Source organism: Myotis nattereri (genome assembly GCF_964212035.1).
Source record: "Myotis nattereri genome assembly, chromosome: 3".
Classification (NCBI taxonomy): Eukaryota; Metazoa; Chordata; class Mammalia; order Chiroptera; family Vespertilionidae; genus Myotis; species Myotis nattereri.
The window spans coordinates 161,584,369-161,610,616 of record NC_138077.1 but is presented as its reverse complement, the minus strand read 5'-3'; the positions used below and the strand labels follow the sequence as shown (position 1 = coordinate 161,610,616).

The following is a 26,248-nucleotide window of genomic DNA, read 5'->3' as shown; positions in this document are numbered from 1 at the left end:
ATGATTTTGAAAATAGTTTTCTCAGTAGATATGGTTTAAAGAAGACATAATAAATGAGAACAAATCTGATATGACTCTATAGAAATTTTTTAACTTAGAAAATTTTGAGAAACCAAAATTCAATTATCTACACTAAAAAAAGTCAACTTATCTCAATCTGCCAACAAAAAGAAAAAAAAAGAGAATTCAAGGAAGTAACACAAAAACTAGCTCTTGAGATCTTTCAAACTATTATATATTTTAATATTCCAGCTTATAAGAAGTGAATATACCACTTTGCATGTATATTTTTACTGGCTGAAAATTGAAAACAATCTAGTGATTATGTCTCTATGGTTGTACTCACATTACATAAGCATCTATTGATAAAACATTAAAAGCACGGAGGCTCATGTTAAGACCCTTCCAAAAACAAACAAACGAAACAAACAACTACCTACATAATAGATTTAGATTATACTATTAGGGTCAAAAGATGCAAATATAGATTCATGTTAGAATACTAGTATTACAAGAAAGAAAAGATCAAATAAAATGGCAAAATCCTAGATTAAGCTTTAAAGAATATTTATGGACAGTTATAGCATCTATGAGCTTAACCAATGAGCAAAACTTGCAATATCCTGATTAATGAATCCCTACCCCCTAAAACACAGAGGGTGAGCTTCTCATATGACTGGCTCTAAAACTTGTGGTTTGAGATTCATATGTATATATTTGTATTTTCTTATGTTGTTTCAACCACACAGTCCATAATTCCTTGTTCATAGAAAGGAAACAGACTAAATACTAAATAACCAGGCTTTTTAGCAGAAAGGGGCATGACACTCTAAAGTTAGTTCTGTTAGAGAATTTATAGGGTCTAAAGAGAATAATGGGTTAGGACCCATACTCTTAGAATATTGCAGAGAAGATTTCTTTTTTTTTTTAATCAAAGCCTACAAGATAGGATTAGTGCCTGAGGGGGAGGAAAGACTCTTTCCCAGATACCTACTATCCATGATGCCTAGCTATAAGTACAAGTTAGAACTATCCTAAAGCAATGAAAGTTTTTAAAACAAATGGTATTATTCAATTTTGCCCATTTCAACTCAAACAGGCCAGACCCTGAAGGCTGATGAAAATGGCCAAATTCAAGATATAATGACTCCAATGATTTAATCCTTTCATTACTTAGAGAGTCAAGGACCATTAGCATTAGCAGGGAGAGGCTTAAAAGAGAAACTAGAGGGGGAACTAGCACTTGTATTATTTCATCAAGCTTTTTCAGACACCAAAGCTCATTGTCTAAAAGATGATCATGGAGTCTGTTAAAATTGTTTCATGTTGTATCTTGGCTTTAAAGAAATGGTGGAGCTAGCTAAATGAGCTGGCTTATATTCAAAATGTTTGACTCATTTTGGTCCACTGGCATAAAATAATAAAAGCACCAACTAGTTAATACCACTATTACCATCAACAATTTAAAAGCTAAGTTGTTGGCAATGAAGAATATAATTTCAGAATTATAATGAAAACTCCTATAAAATGAGCTATTATAGGGATATGATCGTGCAGAAAAGGTAGTTTTCTAAAATACTTGAGCCCCAGTTATGTACAGTAGCTTAGGAGGGCTCTGTTCTGTTCTCTTTATGCTCCTTTCTTCCCTCCCTACACCACCCGTCCCTTTCCATGCCTTTTATATTTCTGAACCCTGGAAGATGGTAGAGATAAAAAAAAAAAAAAGGAGGTCCTGCTTATAATTCTCCCTTAACTATTAAACATGCTCTGTCATGGCAGGTGTCCAAAATTGAATCTCACAAGACACATCTGTGGATTCTTGGAGTCCCTCAGCAGCGTCCTATGGCCTGCATATCTCCTGCAATGCACAAGGAACTCTTCAACTGACCTGCTGTAATCAGCACCACCCCGTCTCGGCTTTGCCCCAGTAGGCAGCCCACTTAGAGAAGGTCCTCCACTTGGCTCACAGGAATTACAATGGAAGTGCAACCTGAGGGAGGAACTGCTGACCCCTTCCTCCTTGCTCTTCTGTCAGGGCAGCTACTGAGCTTCCTATCCTTTCCCAGAGGAGAACTGAAGACCTGTGATTATCACACTTTGCTCCAAATTATGTGAGGCCACAAGTCAAGTTCTCTCTAGAAAATGCTCATCCTCTGTTTGGGAAAAACCTGCTAGTGTCAGCAAGTTTGCAAGCAACCGGCCAGAGACTGGCTGCCAATTCACCATTTTCACCATTTTGTAGATTACACTAACTTTTATAAACAGTACTCTTGGGCTGCCCGACCCTTAGGGTCTTGGGGGTAAAGGAAGCATCTCGCTTCCCCTCCTGTAAATGATGAAAAAGAAACACCCCGTTGCTTTCTACTCCTATAAATTCCCTTCAAAGTGCCTTAAATATCTCTTCTCCTAAACAGACCAGAGGCAGATGACAGTAATTCTCATGAGGCTGGGCCTAGCACATTTCTTTGAAGTGTGAAGGTACTTGTCACCCAATGTCCTAAGCTTTGAGTTCTCAAATTTTAAGACAGGACATCTCCCATTCCATATGTTGTTGTAGATATAAAGTGACTTTTGAATAAAACTGCTTTAATGAAAATTTGTCCTCCTGAATTGCCATCCAACTACCCCAAAAGGAGAAATCCAAAATAAAGGACTGCGGGCCCTCACCCTAAATGGCTCTGTCCCTTTGAAATGAAACTGTCCTTTTTTGAGCTTCTCCTATCATCAGCCCAGGTGGAAAGGACTTAAGGCAAAGGCAATTAAAAGGGTCATGATGGCAAGAGCAGCACAACATTATCCTAACTGCATCCCTCCTGGTGTAAATAAATCCATCTGCTGCTGTTGCCACACTGACCAACTAATCTAGGTACCATATCACACTTGAATATAAAAACCTTATCATAGGGAAATGGGTCAGTGTATTCTGAATTAGCGATAAATTAGGGCACTGCCAGTGTATCCATTAGCTATTTAGAAAAGCTACCGTCCTCCTATTTGGAATGATTTAGGAAAATAAAATCCAACCATAGGTACTGTGCTAGTTTTGTTGTGTTTGGGTTGTTGTTTATTTTTACAATTCTAAGTAAAAATGATCTGGAAGTTAATTAATCCTGCAAATGTCACATAACTAGTTTCCTTATTCTAATTTTATTCATAAATATGCAGTTCAGTAGAAGTAGGGAAAAGCTGAAATCCAGAGTCAAAAAACAGAGTCAGAGAACCTGGCTGGAGAACCTGACTAGAGAACCTGGCTAGGCTGCTGATCAACTGAAAAAAAAAAAAACAAAAAAAAAAAAAAAAAAAAAAAAACAGATTCATTCTCTTGGGCCCAGGACTTGTTGGATGTGTAATTTCTAGTAAATCACTTAATCTCATTTAGCCTTGGTCTCCTCATTTATAAAATAGCAATGATAATAATATTACAAGGTTGTGATGCTTTACAAAGGAACTGTAAGTCACTCTGCAAATATTGGCGTCCTCTCTCAATAGAAAAGCTTTTTTTTCTGATTGTCACATAAATAGAATTTAACTGAGTGATTAGGAATATCATCCTTGAAGTCAGACAGTCTCAGTAATCATTCAATGTCAATAACTATTTGCTGGATAAATAATCAAATACTTATGCAGCCTTATCCTTTGTCAAAATCCCTCGTCAAAGTATGTATCCTTTCAAAACCTCAATTTTCATGTATGTAAAATTTACAAATAAAAACCTACTTCAGTGATTCTCAATCATGGTACATAGTAGATACCCTAGTGTCTGATTCGATAGGTATAAGGCAACTTGGACAAATGCATTTAAGCTTCCCAGATAATTGGACACTAACCCAATACTGAAAACCACTAACTTTTCTTTTAGGGCTATTGTGGTGACTAACTACATTAATGTATGAAGGTACTGAGCATGTGCTTAATTCATATAGTATATTGATTTTGACCTACTTTTAAAAAATATTATTTTATATATATTTATAAAAATTATTTTATATAGCACATTTAAGAAAAAATCAGTGAATTATTAAAGTAGCAGTTCTCAAAAGTAAGCATGATCAAATGGGGGTAGGGAAGCTTGTAAAAACACAAATTGCTGAGCCCTACCCACAGTTTCTAAGTCAGTCAGAGCTGGAGTATTTCTAACAAGTGCCCAGATAATCCTGATGCTGGTCCAAGGATAACACTTTAAGAACCATTGCATAAGAGAAACAATCACATCTGAAAAATCATGTACATATAAATAAAAAATAAACAATGGGCAGAAAATACAGTATCGGCATTAGTTAAAATGTAAGAAAAGTTGATTTTTGTTTGATGATTTGAAATATAGTCTCATCTTGTTACTATTTTCTCAATGAAGCTTTAACTGACACCTTTCCCTAGAATGAATGGGAAGCCCACACTTTTGCAGTTCCATTGTACCTTATATATAATTTTTAAAATTTTATTTTTCAATTAACGTTAAGATCACATTTAATATTATTTTGTACCAGAGGCCCGGTGCACAGATTTGTGCACCAGTGGGGTCCCTCGGCATGGCCTGTGAGGATGGGGCCAAAACCAGCAGTACAACGCCACCTGCCTTTCCTGCCTGCTGCTCCAACTCATCCTGGCCCTGCTGTGCCTGCTGTGGGCTTGCACCACGTCAGGAGAGGCTTGCACCGCCACTGCAGTGCTCGCCAGTCATGAGCCCTGTGTCTGGCACCTGTCAGTCAACTGAATAACGGTCTTGCTGTGGGAGCGCACTGACTACCAGGGGGAAGCTCCTGCATTGAGCGTCTGTCCCCTGGTGGTCAGTGCATGTCATAGCGACCAGTTGAATGGTTATTCGGTTGTTCAGTCACTTAGGCTTTTTTATATATAGACTAGGGGCCCGGTGCACGAAATTCGTGCACTGGGGTGGGGGGAGTGTCCCTCAGCCCAGCCTGCCCCCTCTCACATACTGGGAGCCCTCAGGCGTTGACCCCCATCACCCTCCAATCACAGGATCGGCCCCTTGCCCAGGCCTGGGCAGGGGACCCTCATTTCCCCCGATCACTGGTTCTGCCCCCAGCCCAGGCCTGATGCCTCTGGCCCAGGCGTCAGGCCTGGTCAGGGGACCCCCAGACCCCTCCGATTGCTGGCTCTGCCCCTTGCCCAGGCCTGAGGCCTCTGGCCCAGGAATCATGCCTGGGCAGGGGACCCCCATCTCCCTCTGATCGCTTGCTCCACCCCCTGCCCAAGCCTGACGCCTCTGACCCAGGCTTCAGGCCTGGGCAAGGGGACCATCATATCCCCCCAATCCCTGGCTCCGCCCCCCACCCAGGCCTGATGCCTCGGCCAGAGGAGTTGACCCTCATCACCCTCCGATCACCAATCACCGGATCGGCCCCTTGCCCAGGCCTGAGGCCTCCAGCAGAGGTGTCAGGCCTGGGCAGGGGACCCCCAGCTCCCGCGGTTGCAGGCTCCGCCCCTGCCCAGGCCTAACGCCTCTGGCCAAGACATTAGGCCTGGGCAGGGGACTCCCAGCTCCCCACGGTTGCAGGCTCCGCCTTTGCCCAGGCCTAACGCCTCTGGCCTAGGCGTCCGACCCGGGCAGCAGGGACCTGCAGTGGCAGCGGGGGCTGCCGTGATCACGCAGGCTCCGCCCCTGCCCCTGCAGGACGCCTCTGGCTGAGGCGTCCAGCCCGGGCAGTGGGGACCCGCAGCTGCAGCGGCCCCGCGATCGTGGGCTCCACTTTAGGCCCAGGCAAGGGACCCCTAGCTTCCGGGACTGCCAGCTTCGACCGTGCCCAGCTCCCATCACTGGCTCCACCCCTACTTCCTGCTATCACTGGCCAGGGCGGCAAAGGCACCTGATTCTCCGAGCATAGCTGGGGGCAGGGCAAAGGCGGCCCTGGGGCCCTGGGGCCGCCTTTGCCCTGCCCCCCAGCTCTTAGCTCCCCCCTGGGTTTCCAATCACTGTCAGTGGCAGGGGGCTTCTTCCTGCTTTCCCTTTCGCCTTCCTGCATTGTGCCTACATATGCAAATTAACCGCCATCTTTGTTGGCAGTTAACTGCCATCTTAGTTGGCAGTTAATTTGCATATAGCCCTGATTAGCCAATGAAAAGGGTAGTGTCGTACGCCAATTACCATTTTTCTCTTTTATTAATGTAGATTAATCTTATACCGTATACTGGACTTGCAATGTGTCATTGAACTTAACAGCTTTGTATGGAATGAACTGGTAAAACATTACTTCCTCCCTTTTAGTACAGTGGTTCTCAACCTTGGCTGCACATTAGAATCACCTGGGAATCTTTTTAAAATCCTGATTTCTGGGCCTCATCCTCCAGAAATTCTGTTTCTTTGTTACTAATGTTGTGTCCCCACCCCATAACAAAGAAACAGAATTTCCAGAGGATGAGGCCCAGAAATCAGGATTTTAAAAAGATTCCCAGGTGATTCTAATGTGCAGCCAAGGTTGAGAACCACTGCTTTAGTAGAAAGCCAGCTCCTTGTAGGTAGAGATCAGGTCATACTTAGCTGTGTACCCCCAGAACCTAGCACAGTACCTGGAGACATTTAACAAAATGCTTAATGGATGAAAATGTGTAATGAAACTCAATTTGGAATAGAGTAAACTTTATGATTTTTTGTTGTTATTAATCTCACCAGATAATTTTCCATTGCCTTTTGGAGAGAGTAGAAGGGAGGAAGAGAGACACAGAGAGAGAAGCATTGATGAGAGAGACATTGATTGGTTGCCTCCGGCAGGGTATGCACCTTGACCAGGGCCAGGGATCAAGCCTGCAACCGAGGTATGTGCCCTTGGCCAGAATCAAACCCAGGACCCTTCAGTCCACAGGCTGACACTCTATCCACTGAGCAAAGCTGACTAGGGCATAAACTTTATGATTTTTTTTAAAATGTAAGTCTCACAGTAACTCCATGGGAAAATTCCTCTTTCGCAGTGGTTCTCAACCTTCTGGCCCTTTAAATACAGTTCCTCATGTTGTGACCCAACCATAAAATTATTTTTGTTGCTACTTCATAACTGTAATGTTGCTACTGTTATGAAACGTAATGTAAATATCTGATATGCAGGATGGTCTTAGGCGACCCCTGTGAAAGGGTCGTTTGACCGCCAAAGGGGTCACGACCCACAGGTTGAGAACCGCTGCCTTAGAGCATCAGATCACACAAAGAGGGAGGCGGTACCCAGAGAAGACAAAGACCTAATGGGTAGAGTTCAGGGATGCTGCTAAACATCCTATAATGCCCAGGACAGCCTCCATCCACAACAAAGAATTATCCAGCCCAAGATTTCAAAAGTGCCAAGGCTGAGAAACTCAACATTAGAGGAATTTCAACTGAGCTGATCAAACTCTCCCAACACTCTCCTAAACAAAAATTTAGCTCAAAACAAAGAAAGAATATCAATAGCAATAATTTACAAGTATAAAAGTTTGTTTTATAGGTAGCATTTTGCAACCTTAAGGCTCAAGATCACATAGCTAGTTAGTGGCAGATTAGAAATAAACTACAAACTCACTCAGCGCCAAACACTCTTGAAAACTTTCTTCTTAACTCCTGGCCACAGGATCCATGATCTAATCCAAACCTCAACAGTAGCTGCTCCACTACTGATTGCTCCTATCTTCCTTTCTGTGCCTAGACAAGAATGTCTGAGTCAAGGGAGACCTTTCCTTCAGATGTTGTTTTTATAATTTAATTTATTTTTATGACTTTCTTTCATTCAGTTATGTTCTTTTTTAGACCAGGCCTGTTTTAAATATTAAGTCTAATCTTGCTTAGAAACATTTTGCAAAATAGCCTGATTGAAAAATAATAAAACTGCATCCTTAACAGTCAAGAGCAGAAAAACAAACAACTGTGACCTTCCCTGCCCCCCCCCCTTTTTTTAAAAAATTAAATGTACTCGGGGGACAATGGTTAGCAGGATCACACAGGTTTCAGGTGTGGATTTCTATGTTACAAGATCCGTATGCCCACCACCCAAAGTGAAATCATCTTCTGTCACCATATATCGGGCCCCTGGATGTCATTCCAAAGACTCAGCTCCTGGAAGAAATTTCCTCGATCAACACACCCTCTTGGAGTTTTCACTGCATCTGGCACTCCCCAGGTCCCAGTTCTCACTCGCTCCCTTTTCTGCTGCCTTGCTACAGAATACATGTTGACCATCAGGCATATGGAAGAATAACTGGATTCCAGGCAGGCCAGTGTTGGAAACAGAAGGTAAACCTGGTCAGCTGAGGTACACATAGGGCAGAGAAAAAAGAAGTGTGGAACAAAAAACAGAGGCTGCCCTGGAGGCAAGCTGGGGTAGGAGATAATTTACTGGGAGCACCTTTGCTGTAAGAAAGAGCTGACTTTGACTATGCTTCTAGTTTTCTACAGTTCTCTCATTACCAGAAATGGAGAAGTGGGAGAAAGAATGAAGAAAGCGAGGGAGGGCGGTAAGAAGGCAGCAGAGAGAAAGAGAGGGAAGGAGAAAAGTGGAATGAAATGAGCACTTATTGAATACCTACTACACACAACACGTTGCTATCTATATACTTTGCCATTTGTTCTGTGATTTAAACCTCACAATAGCCCTAGCTGATTTGGCTCAGTGGATACAGCATTGGCCTTCGGACTAAAGGTCCTGGGTTCAATTCCGACCAAGGGCACATGACTGGGTTGCAGACTTGATCTCCCCAATAGGGGACCTGTAGGAGGCAGCTGATCAATGGTTCTCTCTCATCATTGATGTTTCTATCTCTCTCGCCCTCTTTCTTCTTCCCTGAAATCAACAACCCTATATCTCAATTTATGTAAAAAATAAAATAAAATAACCTCACAATAGTTCTGTAAGGCAGTTGTTATCATCTCTGTTTTTCAGATAAGGAAGAAAGTGCAGTTCCAAGAGGTTAAGTAATGTGCCAAAGATCACATGGCTGGGATTTGAACAAAAATCTGTCTGACCCTACAGTCCAGAAAAAAGAGAGGTTGTGGGCTCTAGAAGTATGTTGCTAAAAATGTTAAGAAAAATCATTTTGGGAATGTGTGACCAAGCATGATAAGAAACTAAATTGAGATATAGTGTTGTTCTCCCTAAAATAGGACATCTGATCCCTATAACTGTTTCACAATATTGTCCTTTAAAAAAAAGATATTTATCTATTTATTTCTTCAATAAATAATTGTGAAGCATTAAGTGTGATAAGGCACTGTGCTAGTAACCATCAAGGCTACTGTAGGGTCCATTAGGGAAGAAAGACAAGTATAGATGCAATTAAAATATAGTTTGATAAATGCTGTAACAAGTGAAAACTCACAGAGGTTTGGGAACATGGAAGTATTGACAAAGAGGGATGTCAAAATTTCAATATATGAATAAGCAAAGTTAAAGCAGCTTTCTTCTACTATTAACCCTAAGGTTAGAGGAACTGCATAGCTAAGGTGTCCCAAAAAATGTATACATACACTTTGAATAATTAGAAAGGCACTGTTTATTAAAATACATTTCATTTTCAAAACTGAACTATCAGCTGTTATAGTGTGTATACACTTTTGGGGACCCCCTGTATATGTAAGCACAAACCACACTCATACACACATATACACAAATACACACACACACAAATGCTCATTAGACTATTATATTTTCAGAAAAAAACTAGAAAATTCAGTTAATTGTGCTAGATATGTTAAAGCAAAGCAACTGAATCAAACGATTAAAATTATGAAAAATATTTTAAAATAGAGAAATACATATGCTTGATTCACTCAATGATATGATCATATAGTATCTATGTTATGTCCAGAAATATACTAGACATTTTGAATTAAAGGATAAATAAAACACAATCAGGACACTCAAGGAGCTCATAGCCAAAAATGGGTATCCATAGAGGGACCAAGAAAAGTAGTTAGCAAATAGGCTCATGGAAAAAGCCAGGCACCGTGAGGTAGTAAGCAACCCCTTGCTGCAATCCCATAAAAATCAGATCCAATTCTGGGCACATGACAGCCTACGCAGAGCCAGGTTTGATTCAGGAAAATTAATCCAAGATGCAAAAAGATTGGAAGCAGCCCTAGAAAAGAGTAGAAATTGTCTAGCTGGTGAACTGTTCTCTCATGCACCAAGTAGACTGTCTGGTTGATCCCAAGAAAAAGTTTTAGCATACCTAAAAAGATTAAAAGACTACGTTTACTCATGAAATCCTTCAAAAAGAGCCCTCCCAGCCAGAACCAGTTTGGCTCAGTGGATAGAGCATCGGCCTGAGGACTCAAGGGTCCCGGGTTCGATTCCGGTCAAGGGCATGTACCTTGGTTGCGGGCATGTCCTCAGTGGGGGGCGTGCAGGAAGCAGCTGATCGATGTTTCTCTCTCATTGATGTTTCTGGCTCTCTATCCCTCTCCCTTCCTCTCTGTAAAAAATCAATTAAAAAAATATATTAAAAAGAGCCCTCCCATAAAGTTACTCCAGAACACCATCTCACCACCTTCCTACCCCAGTAGTGGTCTTGCTGATGACTGAGCCATGATCTGACAATGGCAGTTTTCAAGATTCTTCAGCCTCCAAACCTAGTTTTCAGAAAATATGATGTAGCTTAAAACCTCCTAAGTAGGACCAGTTGAAGGAAAGAAAGTCTAGACTCATTAAATTCCTAAATATTCAAAAGATATTCCAGTCCTTTAATATAAGCAATTGGCTAAAAATATTGTCCATTAAAATTCATGTTACTCCTAAGTAATATGCTTTTCTACCATTTAATGCTGCCAAAAACTTGAAGATGGTTTATTTCCAAAATAGGTTAAATAGGTTACGTACCTCTCTTGACCCATATATAAACTCACATGTAATCTGTTAATTTTTTTTACTCTTCATCATACCTAAGGCATTAATTCAGAATTAGGTAGTGAGAAATTACAGTTTGCTAAAACATAAGGCTTCTTGATCTTTGAGTTTGGCATGCGAAGCAAATGTCCTTCTTTTGTTTTGTGTTCTTTCTACAGATTGCTAAATAAAGTGTATGTGTGGGAAGTGCAGTAATTATTCAGTATAGAGTTTCCATTAAATTTTACAAAGAATACATTTTAGATGGGATCAGATGCATTCAGGGTGTTATGGCAGTAGACTCAAAGCATACACTATACTAAAAATAGCCTAGGTGGCATCACGCCCTCATGTTGGCACAAGATGGCCGTCACAAGATGGCCACGCAAACAACGGAGGCAGGGCCCGGCAGCTGCTCTGCACGGTGAGACCTGGGGGTCCTGCGGCTCTGCGTGGCATGGAGGAGGCCAGTCCCAGCATCTCCGCCGCCTCGCGTGGAGGAGGCCAGTCCCAGCAGAGGAGGCAGGTTGCAGCAGGGGAGGGCAGTTGTGGGTGATCAGGCCAGTAGGGGAGGGCAGTTGTGGGCGATCAGGCCAGCAGGGGAGGGCAGTTGTGGCAGTCAGGCCAGCAGGGGAGAGGTTAGAGGGCGATCAGGCTGGCAGGCAGAAGTGGTTAGGGGCAATCAGGCAGGCAGGCAGGCAAGCAGTTAGGAGCCAGTGGTCCCAGATTGTGAGAGGGATGTCCGACTGCCAGTTTAGGCCTGATCCTGGCAGTCGAACATCCCTCGAGGGGTCCCAGATTGGAGAGGGTGCAGGCCAGGCTGAGGGACACCTCCCCTGCATGAATGTCATGCACCGGGCCTCTAGACTTCCTTAGTGGTTGAGAAGGATGAGGGGAAAAGTGGATTGCAAAGCTATTCCTTAGAACTTCAAGTCTACCCCTATCTCATACAGCTAAAACATCCTTTAATACATTTATTTATGACCAAATAATTTTTTAAACAACATAATGGTCCTTCTTTAGTCAGAGATATTCTTTCAGTGGAGTGAAGGTGTTAAATCAGCTGGATGAATGTCATCACCATGGAAAAAGAATTCAATGACATTCTTGTGCAGCCCAACAAAAGGATAAATAAGAGGAGGTAAAAAGTGAATTTAAAAAAAAGAGCTTAATTCAAAATGGAAAATACTGTTAATATTGGAATTTGTGAAGTATGAATGTACATTAGTAGCTTTTACAGTTTTATTTACATTTCATGACTTTTGATGTTTTTAAACTAATTCTTATAAAATGTATATAATCATAGGCTAACTTTAAAATGACCTGAATTTTTATAAGGCACACCTGAAGTGATAATAAGCTTGTAATAAAATATTAATATCAATTTCAAAATCTTTTGTCTCTGAATTTGAACAATGGATTACAAAATTTATATAAAGAACCTGTTCACATTTTTTTTAATGTGTAAATTTTAAGCAGCTTCTTATAAAATGATTTAAAATTTTTGATCCTACAGCAACATTTTCACTCAACAAGTGCTTAGAACTAGTCCTGCTTTTGAAGTCCTAATGACCAAAAGGAGCCATGAAAAGATGGCTGAGAGACCACAGCTCCTTTCACATTAAAGACTATAGAGCCAGAGCTTAACAAGTCATCCTGCTTTTGATCCTTTCTTTCACAAAATTGAAAAGACAGGTGCAGAATAGAAATCAGCAACGTAAAATTGTGGTTCCTCAATTGAACTCGTTGGGTTTTTTTAAAACCTTGACTTTAATGTTCCTCTAATATCTTGGACCCTAGTGGGAAACTACCCAAGTTTATAAAAATAGTAATATATAATGTAAACCTAAAGAAGAAGAAGGATGAAGAGGAACAAAGAGAAATCAAGGGGGGGATAGAAACATCTTTATTTTTAACCCTAATTATCTGTTTAAAAACTGTTCCTCATCCAAACATGGAACAATGGGATAGGGAAAACAGGCCCTTTTGGATTCCTTTCTCAGAAGTAGCTTCCTAGCTTCTCTCTGGAAAAATTATGGGGCTAGCCCATCATTTCTTAACCTCGGCATTGTTGACAGTTGGAACCAGATATTCTTAGTGGGTGGAGGGGCGCTCTCCTGGGCTTTACAAAATGTTTAGCAGCATCCCTGGTCTCTATCCACTAGGGGTCAATAGAACCACCTCAGTCGTGACAATCAAAAATGTCTCCAGACACTGCAAAATTGCCTCTAAGTCCCTACCCTACCCTAAAGATTTTTTGAGGTTTTCTTTAGTTCCTTCTAAACTTGCCAACTGAGAGAATGGACTGCTATAGCCAGCAACATAATTACTGGCAAACTATATTCTCCTGGCAATTTTCTCATATTTTATCAAAGATTTTGTCAGGAAGTCCATTTATGCACTTTCAATACTATGTTTAATTTTTTTAAGATAATACATTTAAAGAAATAAAGATAAATAGGTTTCTTGTCACTCAATGATATAAGTGACATTCTACACTTGTTCTTCCTTACTTCTCAGGAAACTGTCATAAAAAGCAACCAAAATTTAAAATAGTGAAAGAGATTAAAGACCACCTGGAAAAACAAACTGTAACAAACCTCAAGGAACAAAACCTGCCATTTCTTCCATGTTCAATAAAATATATTTTTTTTCTTGACTACTACTCCCACTCTAGGCCACAGCACCATTTTTTCTGCTCCCTTTGCAACAAACCTCTCAAAAAAATTGACAATTTTATCTCTAATTATTCTCCTCCCATTCTCTCTTAACCTATTGCATTCAGACCATCACTGTCACCACTACACTTAAACTTCCCTTGTCCAGGTCTCCAGTGATCACATTATTAAACCTCGTTGTCCTTTCTCAGCCCTCATCTTACTTTGCTACCAGCAGCATTTGGTACAGTTGATTCTTCTCTCCTTCCTGATACACTTTCTCCCTTGGCTCCAGAGCCCAACAGTCTCTTTACTTACCATTCCTCTTTCTCAATCTTCTTCATGGGTTTCCTCATCTTTTCTCCTTCCTCTTACTAATGCAGTAACCCTGGGCTCAGATCATTTATCTCAGATTGCGCTCACTTCCCAGTGAGTCGTCCAGTCTAAGATCTTAAATACTATGTACCAATGACAGCCAGATTCACATCATCAGCCCAGGCCTCTCCCCCAGACTCCAGACTAATATCCAACTTCCTACTGTCATCTCCACTTGAATGTCAAATAAATATTTCAGATGTTTCCAAAAGTGAACTCCCAATTCTTCCCCCCTATACTTGCCACATCCACAACTTTTCAAATGCAGTTGGTGGCATCCATGACTCATGTTTCTCTCACACTTCACATCCTGTTAGTTCAAGAAACTGTACTAGCTCCACCTTCAAGGTATCTTCAGTCCCCATCCACTTCTCATGTCTTCCACTGCTACCAACCCAACAGATGTGACCACCATCTCTGAAATGAACTATTGCAGAAGACTCCTTTGCTGGTCTTCCAGTTTCTTTCCTTGCTCTTATAGGATACTCTCAACACTGCAGCCACAGCAATTCTTTTAAAATGTAAGTCAGATTCTATTACTCCTCTGTTCAAAACTTGTAGTGCTTCTTATTTCACTCGGGATTAGAACCAAAGTCCTTAAAATTAAGTAAAGGTTCTGAACTGATCTGCCCTTTCCTCATCATTCTGACGCTCTTTCCTATTTCAGTTCTCCTTAATAATTTCACTCAGCCTCCTTTCTGTTCAAAAACATGCCAGATATGCTCTCACTTGGGTCTTTGCACTGGTTTTTCCCTTTTTCTAGAAACTTCTGCCCCTTCTGCGGATAAATACGTCACCTCCTTCAATATTATCTTTTCAATTAGGTCTACAGTATCCAACCTATTAATGCTTAATAGTTTAATATTAAGTATTAATAGCCAGCACTCTCTCCCTCATCCCATCATCAGTGCTTTAAATTCCTCTTACTATGCTCTATTTTTTTCTCTTTTTCTCACAGTACTCTTCAATTTTTAATATCAACAATTTATTATATTTATTATTCATTGTCTATCTTTCCTATCTATAATGTAAACTTCACAAAAGTTCCATTTTGCTCTCTGCAGTTTCCCAAATACACTTAGGATAGTGCCTAGCACAGAGTACATCTTCAATTAGTAGTTGTCAAGTGAATAAAATAATAAATGAGTGAGTAAAATAAAGTGGACTAATCCCACCCTAAAGCAGAAGGGTTGACAGCCTTCACCATTTTTTCTTTATCTTCCTTCTCACTCTCCTGGTTATACATCAGGACCAATTGGGCTGGGAGGTGGAAGGGATTCTTTCGTAGGGAAGGGCAGATAATATAGCAGAAGAGGTTTTTACTGGATTTTAGGTGTTAAGGGACTTTTTGTATTTTCAGTTTGGGGGACTGTGAAGTTTTTGGCTGTTGGGGGATTTTAGAACCTTTAAATTTTCTTTATCACTCTGATTTTTATTTTGGTGGTACCTTTTAGTTGAAAGGTACCTTCTAAACCAGCGGTTCTCAACCTGTGGGTCACGACCATCGGAAAACACGTATAGCATATCAAATATTTACATTACGATTCATAACAGTAGCAAAATTACAGTTATGAAGTAGCAACGAAAATAATTTTATGGTTGGGGGTCACCACAACATGAGGAACTGTATTAAAGGGTCGTGGCATTAGGAAGGTTGAGAACCACTGTAACTAAGTGAACCAAAGGGACTAGGAGTGATCACTAAAAAAGCAGAGGAGGAAACAAGCTGCTAAAATGCAGTCAAGGAAACCAGAAAAGAGAACTTCAGGTTGTCAGCCCAACTCACTAAGTAAGGAACAGGATGAGGATTCAAGGCCAATGCTGAGATTAGTGATGAAGATTAGCATTAATTAGTGAATTACAGTGTTCCTTTCACTCTCAGGAGTTGATGGGAAACAGAGGAAACCCTAGAGTAAATGTATAAATAAGTAAATTAATCCCTATAGTGAAAGGTTGTTTAAGTATATATATATTCTTGCACATATACATCGTCTTCTGTAATATTTACACAGAGTGAGAGGGTCCCTATCTCCCAAGATAGAGGAGCAAAAAGAATGAATCATAGATGTATTCATTATCTAATGCTTGCAACAAATTATCCCAAAATTTAGCGGCTTAAGACAATAGTAGGCAGTTCGTCTCTCTTGTAGTTTCTGCGATACAGGAATCCAGGTGCAGCTTGGTTGGGCAGTTCTGGGTCAGGGGTTCTCATGAGGTTCAGTCAGATGTTAGCTGAGGCTAGTCATATGAAGGCTTAACCAGGCTGGAGGGCCAGTCTCCAAGGAAGATCACTCACATGGCCAGCACGTTAGTCTGGCTGTTGGCAGCAGGCCTCGGTTCCTTCCCACACGAGACTCTCCATGGGAATGCCTGGGCGTTTTCACAGCATGGCAGCTGGTTTTCCCCAAAGCAAGTGATAGAAGAGAGCAAAGGATACACAACAGCAAAACGGAAGCCACAACGCCTTCAGGTATAATGTAACCTTCTACTGTACTCTACTGGCCACCCAGGTCAGCCCAGATCCAGGGCTGGAGGGGTGTGAATCCCAGTAGGTGAAGAACATGGAGGCCGTCTGTGCTGCTGGCTACCACAGCAGTCAAATGGCTTGCCACATGAATAACAAAATAATCTCAATCCACCTCAGCGTTGACCCATCTTTTCCTGCTTATACCACTTCAAAAAGTGAGAACATTTGTTCACCTTCCCTTGCCTTCCCATCTCTCGAGAGCGCTAAAACCTCTGTGCAGTATCGCCTTAGCATCTGTGAGCAGTTAGCCTACTTTTTATGAGCAAGGTATTTCTAATTTTAAAAGTGGATCACAAACAATAAAGTTGTGACACTTCTGAGGAAAGTATAAGAAGATATATCATCCTCTTGATTCAGTAGGGGGGAAAAAGTCTAACTTTATTGTGTAAACTTGGTACATCTGGAGGAAAGTGAACAGATATTAAAATACTGGATGTACACAAAGGAACAGGAGTCACAGGGCCTTGGTTTTGCCTTTACCCACAGTCCATAATTTATTTCTTAGTCCTCAAGAAAACACCTAATGTATTTCTATCTCAATTTTCTCACATATAAAATATAGATATTACCACACTCACATGTATAAACAGTGAAGTTTGAATATAAATTGGGAACTGAGATCTGTGTATATATATATCCTGACATATAGAATATGTATCTACCAATACTAAATTTAACCAAATTCCTTATAGACACATGCTATTCATAGTTAGCAGCATCACTCACCTCTTACTATATCAGTCTTTGAAATAACTCTGGAAACACTGAGCTATCCGTCCTACACTAACATACTATGAAAAAAAGCTGATGTCATAAACACATTGTGTTACAGTATCACTAAGGGCCAGACTCATTCTTAGTTACATAATTCCTAAGGTACCCTCAGCCTTGCTAGCCTCAAAAGAGAGACTTGAAGTACAAAGAAAGGGAGGGGGGAACTGAGCAAAGCCCTCCCTAAGGCACACAAAAAATGTTTGTATATTTATTTTTTCCTTTTTATTTATTTACTAGAGGCCTGGTGCACAAAAGTCATGCATGGGTAGGGTCCCTAGGCCTGGCCAGCGATCAGGGCCAATCGGGGCCTTCTGCCGGCTAGAACCTTCCTTCGTTCTGCACCGCCCCCTAGTGGTCAGTGCACATGTCATAGTGAGTGATTGAACTCCTGGTCAGTCAAACTCCTGAGGGGACAATTTGCATATTAGCCTTCTATTATATAGGATTTTTCCAACTTTTTATTATTGAAAGTATTACAGAAGTCCTCTTTGCTTTGTTTTATTTTACCTATTGACCCCCTCCACCCTGTACTTGTCCCTCCCAGACCTTACCCACACTACTGTCTATGTCCATGGGCTATGCATATCCTATAAAATAATCCTATATAATAAAAGGCTAATATGCAAATAGACTGAACGGTGGAACAACCAGAACAACTGAACAACCAGTCACTATAACGTGCACTGACCACCAGGGGGCGTGTGCAGAATGTGGTGGAGCAGGTGAGCGGGGGCACCAGACCAAGGTGGGGCACCAGTCACTGTCATTGGGGTGAGCCTCTGGTGGTTACTGAAAATTCTTTGCTCCTATGTGCCACAGTCCCACCCAGCGCTCACACTTGCTGCCAGCACTGGCCCCGCTCGCACCCACTGCTGGCACTGGAGCTGCTGCTCGCACCCACTGCCAGCACTGGCCCTGCTCATAGCCACAGCCCGTGCCAGAGCTGCTGCTCACACCCACTCCTGGTGCCCAGCAGGGGTCCCGATCGCTCAGCGCCATCAGCGGGTGTGAGCAGTGGTTGCCGGCCCTGATTGTCCCTGAGGGCTTCTCCACCTCCCCCTGCTCCTGAGGGGCAATTGGGGCAGCAGTCACTGCTCACACCCACTGACAGCGCCAGCCCCACTCACATCCACAGCTGGCACCAGCCCCAATCACTCTGTGCTGTTAGGGGGTGCAAGGGGGGCCGGCGCCATCAGTGTCATGGAGCAGGACTGACAGCAGACAGGGGAACGGGAGCCACAGCGGGAGGGGCTGGGCAGGGGCTTAGAAGATGGGCTGAGACTCGCCCCTGTGCCTACTGCAGCCTCGCAGCCCACAAAGTGCACGAATTCATGCACTGGGCCCCTAAGTTTCCCAGTCAATTACTCCTCCCCCCACTCTCCCACTCCCACCTTCCTTCTGAAATTCCTCAGTCTGTTCCATGCTTTCATGTCTTTGGATTTATTTTGTTCATCACTTTCTTTTATTCATTAGATTCCACATACGAGTGAGATCATGTAGTACTTATCTTTCTCTGGCTTATTTTGCTTAGTAAAATAGGATACTCTCCTATTTTTTATTTTATTGTTAATCGTTGGCAAAGAAGCAGTTGAGAGGAGAAGACAGTGGAGAGCTTTAAAATAATTATTATGTATATCTTCCCTAAACAGTATGACACCTTCTAGTCACAAATGTTCAAAGGGCAGAAAAACATCCAGCAGACCCCAATTCCCCCTGCTCCCAACCATCAACACTTTTACAGTAAGATCAGAGACCCAAAGGTATAATTTCTCTGCTAACTAGAAGTCAAACAGCCACCCTGAACAAATGGCGGGTTTTTTTGTTGTTTTTTGTTTTATTCCTCACCCAAGGATATTTTTCCATTGATTTTCAGAGAGAGAGGGAAAGACAGAGAGAAACATCAACGTGAGAGAAACACATAGACTGGTTGCCTCCTGCACGTGCCCCCACGAGGGCCTGGGCCAGGGAGAAGCCTCCAACCAAGGTATCTGCCCTTGACCAGAATTGAACCCGGAACCCTTAGGTCGTCAGACCAACACTCTATCCACTGAGCCAAACAGTGGCTAGGACAAATGGCAGTTTTCATCATTAAATTATTTTCATCTGTGAGATTTATACTCTATAAGAAAAAGTTAATGATGATTAAGTAAAATCAAAGACATCTTTTAAAAGCCTATATGTTTTCAAGGACTCGTACCTCGATTGCAGGCTCAATCCCCACCCCTAGTCAGGGCAGGTATGGGAGGTGACCAATCAATGCCAGTCAAAGTGTCTCTCTCACATCGATGTTTCTCTCTGTGTCCCTCCCCCTCCCTTCCACTCTCTCTAAAAGCCAATGGGGAAATACCCTCAGGTGAGGATTAACAAAAATAAAAAAATACATAAAAGCCTGTATGTTTTTGTTATGCTTCACAAGTAAAAGATCAGTCAAATCCATAAAGGTACCCTGGTTTGAACTCCCTTTGTTCTTGGATTAGAGTGTTTCTCTTGGAACACTCTCACATCAGGTTTCTGCTGCTCTTGGCAAAATCATGAATCGGCTGATGTTGTCTTAGGGGCTTTCCCACGTCCCCTTTCCCAACTCTTCTTCCCTGGCTCCCTTTTCATTACCTAGGAACCCCTCATGCTGCCTTCTGCATTCCGCCTATTGCTCAGTAACATTTCAGACTCTTTATAATCCTCCCTTCTAACACTACAAAATGTTTTTCTTAAGATTTACTTGCTTGCTAGGTGGATGACTAACCTGTTAATCTTTACTAAAATGTTGAATTAGTCTTCATTTTCTTTAAGATTTAAAAAAAAAAAAAAAAACAGATTCCTAGAGATGCTATCAACACCAGAGCCCAAAATATTATAGGTATTTTGGTGAATATAACAGGTGAGTATATACTTGAGTATAATTGGACATTTTAGAAAAATGAAGTCCATTGGGTAGCTCTACTTGGCCTATGGACTTGATATAGAAAAGCTGCTCTCCCTGAAACTACCCTCAAAGATAGGACTGTAACCCCAAACATCTAATGAGTATCTAATCGATTTCCCACTGCACTTAAAATAAAACCTACTTTTGTTTAGAGTCCAAAAGATCTGGCCTCTCCCAACCTGGCTCTACCTCATATACCACAATTCTGCCAAATGGACCTTTTGCCTACACTTGAACAGACCAAGCTGCAACCTCATTCCTACCTTAAAGCCTGTAGTGCTATGTTCTCGTTTTTGGCATACAAATTGCACGTCATCATTTGGTTCCCAGTTCAAATGTCACCTCTTCAGACAATCTAAAGTGAGCTCACAATCACTTTCTTGCAAAACATATTATTTTATTCATGGTATTAACCGCTGTGTATTTTCTTATTCATGTATTTGTTTACCTGCTCATCCTAGCCTCCCTCCTACTACACTCTTCATTGTCTACTACGTTCATCATTGCATTCTGCGTTTTACATAGAAGCTGGTATATATTCAGTGCTCAATAAATAAGTGCTAAATGAATGCATAAATAGATGACCCAGGCATAACTTAACTTTTAAACTTAAGTAATTGAGTAAAAGTCCTTGTAGTAATGTTGGAAAAGTGGGGGGGGGGGTGTTAATATCATTATGACTAACATAACTAACATTTTTATAAGACTTTTGTTGACCATGGACTACAGCATTCTTCATGAAAACATTATAAATATTGGCTTAATAAATATTCCCTTTGCCTTTTTGCAAAGCTGTCCTTGGATGAGGTTATCACAAATAAATGCTGGTCTCCTTTGAGAAATATGGCCAACTCACTGTATTCATCTGTTGATGTTAATAAACTGCATTTCCTTTTTGCCTGTTTCTAGCTGTTCTAGACATGTAATCTCTATTGCTAAGACTTCAGAAGCCAATGAACAACTTGCCTGTCACATGTTCCAACGAATAATCTCTCTCCAGATGCAGTGTAGCTAAGCAGAGAAGCAGATTTCAAAAAATGATAACCAACACAGCATGGAATGTATTGCTAAACCTATAGTTTATTATCCAGCAGAGTTCACCCCAGTATCCTGCCAAAAAAAAAAAAAAAGCCTAGAAATTTAGCATTTGGGTTTCTACCAGGCAGTCCCAGTTTAGTGGTTGTAGCTCAGAAGCAGATGTCTGAGAGCAGTTCAGCAAGCCTGCAGGCAGGTGCTTTTGTAGAGCTCTCCTCTTAAGAGGAAAAATTGAACCCTAACCGGTTTGGCTCAGTGGATAGAGCATCAGCCTGCGGACTCAAGGGTCCCAGGTTCGAGTCCAGTCAAGGGCATGTACCTTGGTTGTGGGCACATCCCCAGTAGGGAGTGTGCAGGAGGCAGCTGATCGATGTTTCTAACTCTCTATCCCTCTCCCTTCCTCTCTGTAAAAAAATCAATAAAATATATTTTAAAAAAGAGGCAAAATTGAGGCAAGTCGACGGATTACAGCTTCCTGAGGTTGCTTTTGTTAGCTATAAAATATCATAATTAATCCTGCTTTGCTAAATTGAAACCCCAAGGATTAAAAAAAGTATCATTCCTTCTAAGAAAAGATTAAATAAACTGGTAACAAAAAAAGAAACTTAACATTGGTCAAGAGAGAGATAAACACAAGTCAATAAGAGCTCAATAACTATCTCTTTAAGAAAAACACATAGCATGAGTAAATATTATTTTTAAAGAACTGAATAAAATTTCTTGAGACTGAGACTGTCCTAGGAAAGCTTGATCATTAATTCTTCAAAAGGAACAATGAACACTTAAATAACAGAACTCTGCTAACTACCATTCTTTAATTATTTCACTATCAAATTTAAGAAAATACACACAATCTTAGCATACACAACACAAAAAGTTCTTGGTGTGTTTTTTTGGGGGGGTGGGGGGGACAAGGGTATCTTTAAATCAAACCTCATTCTAGGGAGAGTTCACGTCTCATTAATTTGGTCTCATTCACATATTTTTGTGTTTCTATCAATATTAATTTCAAGGGTGAGGTTGTCTCTAGCCAGCATGTACTGTAAAACTCTTAACATTTTTTTCCACTCTTCACGGACCATTTACAATCTGCAAGGTTTGGGGTGGGTATGAAATGCATTCCTGCCAATGGCTAGCCACATCAGCAGTGCTGAAAACCAATCCTTCTGTTTCCTTCATGGTGCCATATGGTTCCATAAAAAGCGAGTGAACCAAAAGTGCAGCTAATGCATCTTGTCAATCTGGGTTCAGACTAATTCTTTCATATTATGGTAAGGAAACTGTTGATGACTGCATTCTCATTCTTTAGTCATCCACTGCTATAAACGTGTGCTAATTCATTAGGAGAGGGGAAAATCAGTCTGTTAAGGCCTCTTCTATTTTACAGGAGCTGTAATGTTTTTAAAGAAATGCACTGCAATAAAATTATTACACATATATTATTGTTTCAAGCAGAACATCCCCGGTGTTTTGTAGTAACACGTTCCAAAAGATTCAGGGTCGTGGTTTTAAACCCTTTCCAATAAGTGATTTGAGCACTCCGGTGGAATTAAAAAGCAAGCTGCAGCACCAAGATAAACTTGTGTCCCCCTAGTGACCTCTAGAGTGGAGCTAAGCTCCCACAAGCAAGACTTGGGGGAGAACAGCGAGAAGCATGCCTAAGCCGAGCATGCTGCTGTGGATCAAGCCGATATATTTAATAATACACCCTCCCATCTCCGAGTCCTGGTCCTGATTTTATCTAACCCCGCAGCCCAGGAAGTCTCGCCTCCTGGGCCATTAGCCCCATTGGGTCAAACTCTAACTTCAAACGCCTCGGCTTCCTCCTCCCCACAAGGTTCAGGTCCAGTTTCCCCAGCACAGGCTTCCTCGCCGGGCATGGCGCGAGCTGCCTGCTCTCTCCGCAGTGCTGCGGGCACCTCCTGGCCACTGCCGGTTCCCAGCGGGAGCCGGGCGAGCGATAACCTCTGCCAGTGCCCCTGCTCCCACACGCATACGCACGGTGCTTTGCGATGCCACCCAGGAGGCTCCCTCCCAAGTTCAGCCTGGATCACGCCAAGATGCCTCAAGTCACCCCAGCAACAAGGTCTTCCTTGCCCTCCCAGCCGTCGCTTCTCCCCCTGAACTTTCCAACTTCCGAAGCCCTGGTTCCGAAGGAGCAACAGGGGGATTGCTCAGCTGGAGTCGCTGCCGCCTAGGCAGTCGGATACAGGGAAATAGCCTGAGATGACCGGCTGGCAGCAAGCCCCCTTGACCGCGGAGGAAAAGGAGAGCCAGGCAACTCCTGTCTCCTCCTGAGAATGGAGGTTGGGAAAATGGATGCAGAACTAGTTGCCCTAGAGGAGGGGGAGGATGGGAGGAGGGAATAGAAGAGACCACAGAAAAACTCTCTTCTCTCTTCTCTCTCTCTCTCTCTCTCTCTCTCTCTCTCTCTCTCTCTCTCTCTCTCTCACACACACACACACACACACACACACACACACACACACACACAGCCTCATTCCTTTTTGGATGAGACTCTAGGAGCCCAGAGTCGCTTCTCTTCCCACTACCTTGACTACCCTGAGAGGAGGTGGGTGCACGCTCATGGGGTAGAAAAGGGGTGGGGTGACAGAGAGTCTCCAGCTCTTCCCAGGTCACAGAAAGAGGACAAACTCCTGTCAGAGTGTCCCCAGAGGCAAAGGGGGTGCAGCAGTGCTGGGGGCCCCCACCTCTCCGAGAAGGCAAACTCTTCCCCGGCAGGCAGCCTCCCACTTGGTAGAGTCTGGATGGAAACAGGCAGGCCAGAGGGGAGGACCTCAGGCGGGAGGTGGGATGGGACGCGAGGTGGGAATAGAGCGGAACTCACCCTCGATGCTGGGGGGCTTTCTCCTCTGGGCCATCTTCTGCCCTCTCCCCTTCCCCAGACCCTACAGGCGCTTCCTGCGGCTGCAGCCCAGCTCCTGGAAACGGTGCCGAGCCTTCCAGGCGAGCTCTCGCCGCCAAGGCTCTCAGCTCAGCGAGCTCTTTGTTGCTGTGATGGCATCTACGAGGCAGCAGCGGTGGCGGCCTGGCTGCGCGCTCGGCTCCGCTGGGCTCGGGCGGGCGCCGGCGTCCCTGGGCTCTGGGCTGCGCTGCGCTTCCAGCCTCACTCTCACGCTGCTGTGGCCACCGTGGCTGCGGCTGTTGACGCTGCTGTGCTGCTCCTGCTGCTGGAGGGGGCAGCGCAGGGTCCCCAGAGCGCCCGCCAGAGCTGACCTCCCCCTTACCCACACTTCCCTCCCCCACTCCTCCACCCCCGGGGTCCCGTCTGAGTTCCAGCTCCAATCCAACCGGCGATAGCACCCGTCACTGCTGCTGGGGAAGGCGACAGCGAGGAACCAAAAGGGAAGAGGGGCAAGGCCAACTGAAGGCTGGTGGAGAGAAGAGAAATTCAATCCTAGAGGCAGCCTACCACCAGACCCTTTGGAAGGATGACCTAGTTCAGGCCTAAACTTCTTTATAGTGAGGACGCAGGACAGTTCCCTTGGAGCTGTGGGAAAAGAGAACAGAAAGTTCACGCTCACTTATGTTGGGGGAATTGGGAGAGGGGTAGCTTCTTGGCTTCCTGCAGAAACTGGTCCACTGGCTGTATTCTTTCTCACTCAGATTGGGGGTTTGGAAAGTTTTTATTTTCCTGGAGGAGCTGTCCTCCTCTGGAGTGCTGATCAGAGAAGGGATCTCACCAATGTTCCAGAACTGCAAGGGCATGCAAAAGTTTAAGACACGTCTGAGAATGTAAAGGTGGTAACTCAGGCATTAAAAGAATAGCAGAAGAAGTAGAGTGAAAAGGGGGTTCCAGTATGGGAGAAGGATGCAAAGTCTTTTTTCCTTAACAGAAGCTGAGGTTTCCCCAACATTCACTTCCTTAATTCCCAGTGATCTTAAGACTTCTCCTTTCCCCTCTTACATTCCCAACCCAATCTGATTATCTAAATAAGTACCCAGGGATTCAATTCAGTATCATTAGCTAAAAGTTGCCCCAGCATCAATGTGGTGTAGCAGAAAAAGCACTGAACTCCATACCCCTGCAACTTCATAGCTTTGAAAATTTGCACAAGGCATTTAAGTCCTCTATTCTTCTGTTTTCTGGTTTGTAGAATATCATCTTAAAGATTTCTTCCAACTCTAATAAGTTTCCTAAGAATTTTTAGTCACAAAAATCATCACGTTTATTTTTGCACTCTTCCTAAATTTAATTTTATACATGTATTAAAGTAATCTGAAGAACATGTGAAATAATCCCTGTCACAACAAAGGTGTACAACAAAGGTGTAAAACACAAATTAAAAACTTTATTTTAATTAGCAAAACAGGCCCAGTCTCAGACTTATGGCCAAAAATGGACTGTCGAAATTTTCCTCCTCTGATTTAATTCAAAACTACTTTTTCATCTCTTAAAACACTTAAGGTGTATAAATGTTAAGCATGTAACTATGCTTACTCTGTGTATTCATAATTTATCACTAATACAATTTATTGCCTAAGTTAGAATAATGTCTTACAGTTTATTCATTACTTTCACATACTCTAATTCATTTAATCCTGCCCACAAATCTATGAATTTAGAGGGCAGGTCCTGCCTTCCATGCCTTATAGATGAAGGAATGGGGTTCATGGAGTGCAATGACTTGTGCACAATTCCCAGGACTTCTGTGCAGCTCTTCTAACTCAGTATCAGGCTCTTCCTATGATACCAGCTGCCTATTACTAAATAGAATAGTTCTGCTGCAGAACAGGGACCATTTCCTTTTTTTCTATTTACTTCTTCCATAGTGCCAATCCTATTCTCAGCAGAAGAAACTCAAAATTTTAGTTGACAAAGTATATCTAATTTTTGTATCTGGATATGATTAGCATTTTTTTTTTACACTTTTAGCACTTCAAAAAGTTCTTACCTGCATTTTCTCAATTGAAGGTCACAACACTCTTAGGAGATCACCAAAAGAGGTTTATTCAGTCCAGTGTGACCCAGAGACATTGCGGTCACAACTACTCAGGCCCTTGGTTTCCAGGCCAACTGTTTCCTGAGTAGGCCACCGTGCATGCTTTTGTTTAAGGGTTACAAACAGAGTGCCCGTAGGGATAAGTATAAATATGTAGGCTGTACTTGAATGAGGGGTAAGGGACTGCAGGT

General features: G+C 42.5%; 1 protein-coding gene across 1 annotated transcript in view; it reads right to left on the bottom strand.

The window, feature by feature from the left end:
• SLC44A5 (solute carrier family 44 member 5) overlaps window positions 1–24,366 on the bottom strand; it is a gene marked incomplete at its 3' end in the record, with an annotated part of 308,159 nt that extends 283,793 nt beyond the window's left edge. Inside the window, exon 1 of the mRNA XM_081087251.1 lies at window positions 23,942–24,366. Within this exon, the coding sequence (XP_080943377.1) occupies window positions 23,942–23,975 (34 nt within the window). The 5' untranslated portion in view covers window positions 23,976–24,366. The remainder of the gene's footprint in view (window positions 1–23,941) is intronic.
• Window positions 24,367–26,248: the final 1,882 nt, after the last annotated feature.